Raw genomic sequence first — 12,709 nt, forward strand, 5'->3', positions numbered from 1 at the left:
CAAACCATACCTGGCCATCACCTAAGCTGAAAGGGGTCAGGACTTTTTGTCAGATGAAAACAAAGCTACTATAGAGATCCTTCTTGACATACATACAGAATGGTTCATATATAACGCTCCACATCTACTCCGCCGGGCGATTTCTCATGTGTCGTGGGGTATTGGCTCTACATTATTTATTCATTTCCCACTCCGACTGCTACCCCCTTCTCACCTTAGCCGACAGAGCTGTCTCAACACGTAAGATACTGCCACGTTAGTTTCTAGTAGAGCGCTATTCACGGATCACCCTCTATAATCTCCTAGTGTTAGTATTAAAAAAGAATTAAATACATTCAGGGTAAGCCATCGTGTTGAAGATGTTAACCGTATGCCTTAACTTTTTTTGCCGACCGTCCTCCTTTCCCGTTTTTTTGCTTTGTATAAGACATGTTTGTTTTGCATTTTGTTTTCCTTTCATTCGTGGACTGCCTTATTCCCTCTCTTCAGTCCATCTTCCATTCATTGCTTTATTTCTTCGTTCTCTTGTGTTACCCTCTTTCCCTCAGTTTCAGTCCTTTTCAGCCTTTACCCCCTTCCCTCCAGCGTTCTCTTTCCCTCCCCTCTACGCGTCTTTCATTACCATTCTTTCCTTTTTCTTTCCTGCTTCCATTTACCTCATCTTTCCGTTATGACACACACACACACACACACACACACACACACAGGTTGTTGGTTAGACAGATGTAATAATATTTTGATAACGGCAATTCTAGTAACTTTCCTCCCCCCTCCCTCCCAGCATCTGAACAATAGGTACAGCGCACAGCTCAGTCTCAGATGCCCAGCCTCCCTTTTAACGAGCATCGCATACAGCTACTCACCATCTTGGCACTGATACCCACCATCCGTATTGAATGTATGGTACGGCTCTCATTCTGGATTGATGTGTTGGTATTAGCTGGGTGATTTTTGACGTGTTTGTAGCTGTTGAGATCAGGGAGGACTTACTGTGAGATTGTTTCCCTATTCTCTACCCATGTTCAGGATCTGGGACTAGTTTAAAATTTATACAGGAGATGCGCCCATAGGATCAAAAGGACAAGTAGATATAAATTTTAATACTTCTACGATTTTTCTCGTCCGAAGAAGCACGTCTAATTATATTTAGATGCGTCATTAGCTGCGAAAGGGTTAAGCTTCGAATGTGATCGGATTTTTTATTTATGCACATCCAATTTATGTGTATTAGTTGCAGTCGTAAGCCATAATGACAATAAATTTAAGACAAATCCAATTCAGTCGACAAAGAATCAGATAATAGAATTTGTCAACCAAAGATTTAGTTAAAAGCAACAGACAGACACTTTTAGGATAAGGCTAATGGCGTTGTGTCTAGGTACAGTCATTGGATGAAAGGTAAATAAGGAAATCATTAACCTTTACTCTGATGACATTTTCCTTCTTCAAGCGATCATCAATTTATATAACTTTGAGAAGGTCTTCATAATGTAGGTGTTAACTGAACTATATATGAGGTACAGTTGGAAGTCTCTCCCGAGCGAAAAAGAAAAAAATCGTTTGGAAGTAACAAGGATTTAATTAAACGTCATCAGATTCACTTGTCAAAGGGTTAATTCAGTAACCTAGACTTATATAACCTTGATGTATTTTGGACCCTGACGTGGTGTGTATAGCCTCGATGTGGTATTTATGACCGTGATGTGGTATTTAGGACAATGTATTTATGACCCTGGTGTTGGTACTTATGACCTTAATGTATTTATGACCCTGGTGTGGTATTTATGACCTTGATGTGGTATTTATGATCTTGATTTGGTATTTATGACCCTGGTATGGTATTTATGACCTTGATGTGGTATTTATGATCTTGATTTGGTATTTATGACCCTGGTATGGTATTTATGACCTTGATGTGGTATTTATGGTCTTGGTACTGTATGTATGAGTTTGATGTGGTATTTATGACTTTGATGTGGTATTTACGACCTTGATGTGATATTTATGACTCATGTGGTATTTATGACTTTGATATGGTATTTAATGAACATCGGCGCAGATCGAGTGACGTTTCGGTTCACAAGATAATTATTATGAATTTTCGCGGCATGTTTAGCTTTTACGAGGCTCACCAGAGGATTAAGGGTGCTCAGGCGCTGCTGGACTCCGCCTCATTAATCACACGCGATGATGATGCTGGCCGTTGTCTTCATGTGCGAAATACTTAAGTTTACTCGCCCGCTGACGAGGTTGTCCACAGTGGCGAAGTATGAAATGTGGCTCCGATAAAAGGTATTGATTTATATGGTAGGTGACACCCGGCAACGAAACATACATACATACATTTACACACATATACATTTATCTGTCCATCCATAATATATACAGCGACGCAGCTCAACACGACAGAATACACACACACACACACACACACACACACACACACACACACACACACACTGCAGGTTTGTCATCCTCGCCGCCATCGCTCGTGGGAATGAGGGGGAAGGGGGCTAGGCGAGAGGAAAGCAGAGGGGAGCAGGGAGGAGTGGGGGGAGTGGCATAAAGAGGGGAAAGAGTAGATGGGAGGGGAGGGAAGAGTGGTAAGTAGGAAATGGAAGAGGAATTTAGGAGGGGAAGAATAATGGAAGAGGGGAATGAGAAGGGGGAGGGGAGAGAAACAGAGAAATGAGGGGAAACGAGGGGACAGTAGGGGTAGAAACGAGAGGGGGAGTTGTTGCAAGAAGGGAAGGGGAGATGAGAGGAGGGGAAAGAGCAGTAGGGGAGGGGGAGTAAGGGGAGGGGAGTCAAAGGGGGGACTGCTAGGTCAAAAAATCAGGCTTCCACTAATGAGACGTGAATATTTTAACTCCGCTTTGGGTCTTCACCGACTAGGGATATCCGCCCCCCTCGTCCACCCCCTCCCCCTCCCTCTCCCTCTCCCCTATTTTTTTTTTTTTTTTTTTTTTGCGTAATGACGACCAGGTGCATTTTTACTCATTTTTCATCCCCCCCTCTCTCTCTATTTTTTTTTTTTTTTAGCGTTTTCTTTCATTCTTTCGGTTTGTATCTCTTTATCGTATTTGTTTATATCGATGTAAATAGATATATATGCGATTTATATTTCTCTGTCTGTCCTCTTTGTCTCTGTTTCTCTTACGAGTTTTTATATACTAAAAATTTGTCTCGTGTCTTTATTGTTTCTCTCTCTCTCTCTCTCTCTCTCTCTCTCTCTCTCTCTCTCTCTCTCTCTCTCTCATGCTCTTCATTTGCTTGTTTGTTTGTTTGCGTGCGGGGCTTCGATGGCTCATTATAAAGGCTGTTTGAGTGTTTGAAGTACCATTTTTTCTTTATCACAAGCAAGCACAGTGTTTTTTTATTTTCATTTTTTTTTCTTGTTTAATGGGTGTATCGAGACGGTGGGTTTGAACTGGCATTGTGGGGTGTTTGTATGTTTCTCTGTTTCTTGTGTTTTTGTCATGTTTTGTTTGTGTTTGGTTTGGCTTTTGTGTTAGGATTCTCTCTCTCTCTCTCTCTCTCTCTCTCTCTCTCTCTCTCTCTCATCTCCATCTCTATCGATCAATCTGCAGCGTATGTATGCATGTGTGTGTGTGTGTGTGTGTGTGTGTGTGTGTGTGTGCGCGCGCGCTAACTTTACTACCACCACACGCCTACACATTGCAAGCAGTCCTGTGCAATCATCCTGCATTACACCGACGTACGTTTTGCAGGTAGCAGTGTTCAGTATGCATATGTTTCCTCCCAGTCAAAGGATGCTGGAGAGAGAGAGAGAGAGAGAGAGAGAGAATTACTATTTGATGTAGATGGTAGAGGGGAGGAAATCATGCAAGAAATAGCTGGAAACCTCTTCATGACGATTACATTTTTTCGTTCTTGCTTCAAACGAATATATTTACCTCCGATGTCACCTTTTGTCGTGAAGAAGTAAGTAAAGGATATATCGTAAATCCCTCGCGTTCAAGAAATCCATCATTAAGTTGAAGAGAATTATGTGGCGACGAAATAATATAATCTCTTAACAATTCCGAGTCTCCTGAGCTTCACAAAATCGTCTGGCGCTGGTGAGAGTTGAATATAAGGCATTGTCGTACCGGAGGGGTTGATTGAGAGGGCTATTTCTTCGCTTCATTGGGTCACCTAATAAATCTCTTACTGGAGGGGTTTGAGACTGGGTGGTTGTGTCGATAGGTGGGATTTTGAGAAGACAGTTAAACCTCTTAGTGTAATGGCGTCTGTTTTACCTCATTCTTGCTCCTGCCAGACGATTTTTTAATATTTTGAAGCAGCCTCTCACTGAAGGCATTGAATTGGAAGAATGCATTTTTGAGTCCTTGTTTTACTTCCTGGTTGCTATCAGGAGCATTTAACGTGAGGGATAATAATTCTCTTTAGCTTTCTTGCTGTTCCCAGGCTTTCTTTTGTTTTTTTGTTTTTCCAGTAAGTACCCACCGCACTGAAATGGTTTAAGCGGCGGGACTGTGTTGATAGCTGGATTTTCAACGATACCGTAGTAGTTATAAAGCCTTTAATATGTTTCTTTCTTTTCCATTACCAGACAAGTTAATTCATCTCAGAAATTTCCTTCCACGCTAAATGAGTAAAATGATAAATGGGATTACTAAGAAGGAAATTGTTAGGCTTCCATTTTGCTTCATTTTTGTAAACTCCAGACGGGTTTAGTTCATCTCAATAAGCGGCCATGGCAATGAAGAAGCTGTGTTGATAGGTCTCTCTCTCTCTCTCTCTCTCTCTCTCTCTCTCTCTCTCTCTCTCTCTCTCTCATTTTCTTCATCCTCGCTACCACCAGGCCATCTTACTCGTCTGGGGAAGTAAGCCGGCCTCTCGCAGTGCAGGGGCTGTGTTGGTAGGTGGCATTTTTGAGTAGCAATTAGTTTCTCACACAAGGGAAAGTAAAATTTGCCCGAGTAACTGTTGCCTGGCGAGTGGATTTACACAAGGAGTTTGGAGTGCGCGAGGGGGTTAAGGGGTTGGGGAAAGGGGGGCTTGAGTTTTTCCCGATTTTTTCTGTTTTTCTTTTTTCCTGTTGGTGGGGGGAGGGAAGCTTGTTGTTGTTAATGTTTTGTTTGGCTTTCACATGGTCGGAGAGGGGGTAGGGGGTGCTTGGAGAGATGGAGGAAAGCTGGGAGGAAGACTGAGAGAGGGAGAGAGCGTAAGGGGGTGTAGGCTTGGAAGGAAAATAGGAGGGAGAGGGAGGGAATGAAAGAGGGGAGTTGGTAGGATAGGAGGTATGAAAAGGGTGTAGGAAGATGTGGGGATGCGCTGGAGGGATGGAGTAAAGCATGGAGGGAAGGAGAGAAGAAGTAAGCATGGGTGGAGGTTGGAACGAAAATAAGGGGGGAGGGGGTAGGAGGGCGAGTAGAGTGGTGGAGAGAGGGAAGGAATTTTCAGGGATGCAGACGGTCAAAAATTACTACTGTTATTTCATGTCAGAAGTACATTCGCCACCTGGATACATGATATTTGTAATTTTCGTATGTGCATTGCGTGCATTTCTATCGTTGTTTACACAGAAATTTGCTCTGTATACCTGTATATCTGTATGTCTATTTATCTATATCTACCTTTTTATTGTGTATTTTCTGTCTGTCAAGACCTACATCAGTATCTATCTGTGTCTATCTATCTATCTATCTATATCTATCTATCTGTCTATAGATAGATAGATAGATAGATATAGATATATAGATATTTGTATGTATATTGATTCGATTGTGTAAATTTTATACAGCCCTTCCCTTATTTTTAAAGCTTGCATTATTTTACCTGCTTAAATGCCTGTAACACTTAACAATGCAAGCAGTACTTTTATTACTTAATTATTTTACGACAGTGACATCTTGATACATAATTCTTGCCGTCACAGTACGAGTATGGTTATAATCAGCAGAGTCCTCTTTGTAGTGAAAAAGTTAATAGAGATTGTTTTTAACACATTTCACAGCTGGTGGTTCTGCAGTCCTGAATAATATCGTGTAACGGGACTAGAAACAAAGCAAAAAGAGTGGTAGTACTGAAGTGCATAAGTGGTAAATTTGTTGTTAGGCACTGCTCTTTGGTGACGCCTTTTATATTTTACAGCACTGACGATTTTATTCAGTGATAGTATATAGCTGCACTAGTGAAGGGATTAACAAAGTTTATGTCTGTCCTCTCCACCTTTAAATCCCTCTCCCAGGCTGTATCATATCGTCCTGACAAAGCAAAAATACAAGGCAGATACGTCAAGGGAGTTAATACTTGCCGGTACGCTGTTGGCACTATCGAAATCGTCTTGCTATTTAACCTATTTACTCTCAGAACATTTTATTTACTTATTTTGTCATTTTTGCTGGTACCACAAGATTTTATTCAGCTGCTGATGAGTCCACCAATGTTGATGGAGTTAATGAGGACTGCATTAAATCCCCTTCGGTAAACTTCAGCTAACTAAAATCGTCTAGAGATAGGAAGAATGAAAAGGGAGGGACGTCAGTGTACCCAGATTTGTAAATACTAAAGTCTCCGTAAGTACTTGTCTGGTACGGTGTTTGCAGTACCCAGATTGCCTAAATACTTCTTACTTAGAGTACATCATCAGTCATTTACATTCCTTCCAGTCGTAATGAACTCGTCTCTTCTTTCTCTCTTGTGCTTTTCAATCCCAGCCGAATTATCTAGGCCTAAGTCCACCTTTTCCTCGAACTATCTCCCCCTCCCCTTGCTTCTGCCCATCTCACCTCTATTCCTCTTTTCCATCGCCTCCTCCAAACACTTCCCTCTGTTTCATCTTTTCGTCTGTCACCTTCCATTCCACACCCTTCCCCCCTCTTCTTCCCTCCCTCAGTCTCATCCTTCTCCTCTTCCCTCCCTCAGCCTCATCCTTTCCCTCTTCCCTCCCTCTGCCTCACACTTTTTCTCAAACCCCTTTGTTTCTGTTCTGTCCATTTACCTCACCCTTCTCCTCTTCCCTGCTTCAGCCTCATTCTACTCTTTCAGCTCCCCGCCTCTCACCCTTCTTTTCCAACGCCCTGCCCTCACTTCTGCCCCCTCACTGTTTCCTCTGCCTTTCCTCCTTACCACCCTTCTCTACTCCCAGCCTTCCCTCTTTCACCCTGCCTTACACACACACACACATACACACACACACACACACACACACACACACACACACACACACACACACACACACACACACACACAATGATACGTACATCTAGACTTTTATCCACTCTCATTCCATCCCCTTAACCATTTTTACCTTCCTCCCTTCCACTCTCTCACACGTACGTCGTTACTGTTATACTTCTCTCCTATTTCTACATTCTCCCTCTCCCGTTTTTAGTGTCCATCCTTTTCTCCCTTTTTTCCTCTGCCTCCCACTCCCCTTCTTTCTTCTCCCACTCCATCACCATTCATTCCTTCGCTCTTCCCATCTTGCTTTCCTTTTCTTTCCCTTTATGATTCCCTCTCCCAATCAATCTCTCTCTCTCACTCTTCCTCCCTACCTCCCTTGTTTCATCTCTCCCTTTCCTGTTTCCCCTCCTGTCCTCCTTTTACCCCCCCCCTCTCTCTCTCTCGTATTTTCTTTCCCGCTCCCATTCCTTTCCCTCCCCTGCTTTTCTTCCATCTCAATCCCATTCATCGTCACAGTCCACAAATCTGCATTTTCTTTCTGTCACACTATCCTCTTCCTTCCTTTTACCATTTCTCTCCCTCTATCCTTTCTCCAATCTTCTCTCCCTCTATCTTTTCTCCTGTCTTCCCCCTCCCCTTCCACTTCCCTCTCCCTCCCTTCTCTGGACTGAAGCATCCCCGACTCCTAAGTGCATTATACACACACGGCATGCATCTTCCATTACCCCCAGTTCCCCCTCCCCCTTCACCCTCTTCCGCCTCCCTATCTCCCTCCTCACTCTCTCCCCATCCACCTCCTAACTCTGCCCATCCTCCTCATCACTCTTTTCTCTCTCTACTTCTCCCCCTACACTCTTTCTCTCTTCTTACTCCCTCCTTATCTTTTCCCTTTATCTCTCCATCTTTCACATCTCACGCACTTACCTCTTTTCTCATTTTCATTTCTGTCTGTCCCTTCATCCCCCTACTTCCTTTCCTCTTCCCCTGAATACCTCTCCTTCTTGCTCATCTCACCGTTTTTCCTCTATCCCCCCGTTTGTGTCCCCCACGCCTCATCCTCCCTCCCCCTCCAGTCCTCCTCTACTCTCTTCTCTCTTCTCCATGCTATCTTTTTCTTATTTCTCCCATCTCACCATCTTTACTCTCTTCCGCCGTCTTTCATCCTAATCCGCCCATTCTTTTCTCTTCTTCCCTCCCCTTCACTCTTTTCACCATCCTCACCCTTCTCCTCTTCCTTTGCTGTCTTTCCTGCCGATATCCTTTTTTCTCTTTTACTCTTTCTTATGCTTTCCCTTCCTCGTTCTGTCCTTTCTTTCACTTCTAGCTCACTCCCTCTCTTTCTGTCCCCTCTTTCTCTTTCTGTCCCCTCTTTCTCTTTCTGTCCCCTCTTTCTCTTTCTGTCCCCTCTTTCTCTTTCTGTCCTCTCTTTCTCGTTCTAACATCCCTTTCTCGTTCTATCTTTCTCTTTTTGCTCGCTCTCCTTCTCGTATCATCATGCTTTTCTCTCCGTCGTTTTTTTCTCTTCTCCTCTCCGTTTGCCCACCCCTGCTCTCTTCCCTCAGTTCTTACCCACTTTCCTTCCAGCTTCCATTCTTCTAGTTCTCCTTTTCTCCCTCCCCCTCCTTTCTCCGTGCCCCACCTTTCTACCTGCCCCGCTCATTTCTCTTGCTGCCCCTCCATGCCCACCTTCTCGTAGTGAAGAGAAGAAAATGAGTTAGAAGCAGCCAATATCCCTCTCAGTAAACGTTATATTCTTGCTGCAAACTAGCTATATTATTCAGCTGTGGAAGGACGCCGTATAGTGAAGGAGTAAACAAGAGTAAACAATTTTCTTTCAGTACAATGACGCCTTTTATGTCCTTGGAACGACCAGACGAAATTATTTAACTTAGCAAGGACCTTTTCGTTATGGTGGGGCTGAGATTATTTCCTTAAACCACGATAATACAATGACCCCAATCTTTGTTTTTCTTCCCCGCCTCTGTGTGTGTGTGTGTGTGTGTGTGTGTGTGTGTGTGTGTGTGTGATCGTCAGACTGCTGTTTAGGTTAGAAAGGACCCTTATTGAAGGATCTACAATCAGTCTTTAGTTAGCCCTTCTTTGCAATTAACCTTTTTTTTTTAATTATTTAACCTTTATGTCACCGGAGGATATTGTTAAGTACACCTTTACCCCATCTCAGGTACTGTTTTCTCTCTCTCTCTCTCTCTCTCTCTCTCTCTCTCTCTCTCTCTCTCACACACACACACACACACACACACACACACACACACACACACACAACTTAAATATAGATAGCCTTTTAATGGGTTGATCTACACCCCCTCCCCCATCCCCCCCTCCTGCTCATTTACCTCCTCCATGAAATCTTGAAGGAGTGTGTGGCCTTGTGTTTGTTTGCTACCTGAGATGCTTGGCCGTGTTTGCCTGTGTGTTTGGATGTTTGTGGCTCCATAAAACACACACACACACACACACACACACACACACACACACACACACACACACACACACAGGCATATCATCTTGCTCCGTCACTTCCATTCTATAACCCTTATCTCCCTTTTTTTTTTTATAAGTCGCATATTTAAAGCTTTTTCTCACCCTTTCCCCTTCCTTCCCCTTTCCACACTTCCCCTCCCCCCTCCCCTTTTTTTCCTTTCCCACCTTTATCACCGCTACTTCCCCGTTCTTGCGTATCTCCCTCCATTTTACTTTTTTTTTTTACATCCACGCTTTAACTCACCATCTTCTACTCCCTCCCTCTCTCCATGTATCTTCTTCCTCATCTTTTTTTTTTTAATTCCTTTTCCCACCTCTCTCCCTCTCAGTTTCGTCATCTCCCACCTTGCCGCCTTTCCTCACTCCCATAATATTACTTCCCCTCCCCCCCTTACAAACATCCATCCCCTCACCCTCCCCTTTCCTCACTCCCATCATATCACTTTCCCCTCCCCTCACCCCCTTCCCATCCTCTTCATCCCTTTTGGTCCTCCACTGCCGAGCGACATTTAAATAAACTGTGTGTGTGTGTGTGTGTGTGTGTGTGTGTGTGTGTGTGTGTGTGTGTGTGTGTGTGTGTGTGTGTGCGCGTGTGTGTGATTATTGTGTTTTAGTGTCTCCTTAGCTGAGTGAAATCGTCTGGTGACATAAAGAAAATCATCATCCTAGCACTGAAGGGATTAATGGTCTCTTGAATAGTGCCTTGTTCTAAACGACCCTCATATCTGATTATGTTGTGTCCTATAATTCTCATCGGTTTTCGGTAATACTTTTATGTCGATTCCGAGTTACTATATATTTTTAAACTGAATTCACGTATTTCTATCAGCAGAGATTAAATGTAAAGACTTCGGTTGATTAAACTCTTCAGTCACATTATATAAAAAGGAGAAATGTGGCACTTCTAATTATTTAACAGCTATTACCTATCTGTCACGCACTTCTCACATAAATTACTGTTCTGTTTATTTGCTTTATTTATGGTTTAAGTTGTAGGTTGGAGCCGATCATTTGAATGACATGAGTTGTCATTTTTTTTTTTTTTCAGGAAACTGATGATAAACCTCCCTGTGTCTGGTTTATGTTTTCCTCGTTTTGGACCCTTCTTATTCTTTATGATAGTGGAAATAGGATTTCGTTAAAGATAATACATTTCACACCCAGTGCTAAAAAGCTTATTTTATTTTATGAAAACAAGTAATTATTATATATGAAATTTTGGCTGTAAAATTTAACACCAAGCAAAGGAGTAATAGAACTACCCTGATGACCCATTTTACCGTCTTAATGAAAAATCAAAATCCATGTTTTTTTTTAGTAATATACGGTACGTATTTGTTTTATCAGTACAAGTGCTGTATTTGTTTACTTTTGTAATTATTTACATTTTTATTTATTTCCAGAAAATGCAGAGCGCTATAACGACCTGCTTAGCCAAGGCATCACGGACCCGGGTGAGTACATACAGTCTGTTTATTTATTCCTGGCCAGATGTACAGTTGGCACCATATGAACCTGGGACGCAATCGGTGTACAGTAGGGTGTAGCATTTGGTACACCTGACCGCCTTGACAGAATCACATGTTTGTCGGTGGCACTGACATAAATGAACGGAGATAATATTAGTTGAATTGACCAAGTAACTGTTATGCATGAACGTCAGAAAGTGTAGCAAGACTTCCACTTACATATATACACTGTACCAGGTGTGTGTGTGGCCAACTGTACCTATAACCCCGACTTGAATACTGAGCCGTGACTGGGAGCATCTTGAAGGACCTTGGGCTCTTATAACCCCTTCACTACGATGGCGCATTGGTTGTATTCTTTCCACCTGTCTCAAAATGATTTTTATTCAGTTTCAGGGAGTCTTCATGCAGGAGGGTTTTAGATGTAGTGTTCATTAAACCTTTTCCTAATAGAGGTCTTTCTTAAGGTGACAATTAATCTGATAGCACGAGTAATAGAAATACCCCCTTATTTTGCTTGTTTTTACTGAAGATTAATTTGTGAATTTATTGTGCAGTCTGGGGTGGAAGTTCGTCTGATATTGTACGGCGCTGCTTCACACTTTATATCCGTCAGTTTTCTACTTGGCACACACACACACACACACACACACACACACACACACACACACACACACACACACAGAAATCTGCGGATGATTATAGCCACGTTTCATCACTTGCATAGGTCTTTTGCTTTGCCCGGCGGCAGTATTCACACACACACACACACACACACACACACACGATTGAGAGTGCGATAACTTATGTACGGAAATCTTGGGAGACAGGGTGGTAGTGTGAGTGCGTGCATTTGTTAGTATGAGTGAATCTGAGAGTTAGTGTTTGGGAGAATGGTGACTGGAGTATGAGAGTATGTATAACTGTAAGAGAGTGACATTGAGAGTGAAAAATGTGTGCTAAAGTGCATGTGTGGAAGTGCGTGAATGAGGATGAAAGTGCGTGTTTGCGTGCGCGTGCATGCGTAAAAGTGCTTCATTGTAAGTGTAAGTGAAAGTGCGTTGTGTGCATCAGTAGGAGACCCTGCGTTTGAGTGAGTGAATGAGTAGCCTGTGTGAGCGAGTGATAATGCGTGCGTGTGAGTGAGTGCGATAGTGAGTGTGACGGCGTGTGTTCAGTCAGGCAGGTAATATGATAATTGGTGGGCTGGAGGCTGGCTCATCCCCTCCCTCCCCACCCCCTCTCCCCTCTTATCCCCATCCCTACCACCCCTCCCATATTCCCTACCTACCCCTCACCCTCCCTCCCATCACCTTTTTCATCCATCCTCAGCACACCCCTCACCCTCTCCTGTCCTCCCTTCCTCACTCCTCACCCTCTCATCTCCCCTTCCTCACTCCTCATTCCTTTTCTCTCGTGTCTCTTCCTCTCCTCTCCCTTCCATTTTCTCCTCTTCTTTCTCGTCTTTCCCCTCTCCCTCCCTCCCTTACGGGTAAAGATGATGTAGAATATATTTCCATTCATTACTTTTTAAATTAAATTCCCATGACATTTTCTTAGCTGTTTGGTATATCCTTCTCACC

General features: G+C 43.1%; 1 protein-coding gene across 1 annotated transcript in view; it reads left to right on the forward strand.

Annotated features, from left to right (window-relative positions):
• Nucleotides 1-12,709, forward strand: part of LOC145408810 (Fanconi anemia group J protein homolog) — a 459,949-nt gene that overhangs the window by 195,533 nt on the left and 251,707 nt on the right. Inside the window, exon 3 of the mRNA XM_080279456.1 lies at nucleotides 11,061-11,111. Coding sequence (XP_080135582.1) covers nucleotides 11,061-11,111 — 51 coding nt within the window. The remainder of the gene's footprint in view (nucleotides 1-11,060; nucleotides 11,112-12,709) is intronic.

Source organism: Coenobita brevimanus, chromosome 78 (genome assembly GCF_032717465.1).
Source record: "Coenobita brevimanus isolate Jiangsu-jjx chromosome 78, ASM3271746v2, whole genome shotgun sequence".
NCBI lineage: Eukaryota > Metazoa > Arthropoda > Malacostraca > Decapoda > Coenobitidae > Coenobita > Coenobita brevimanus.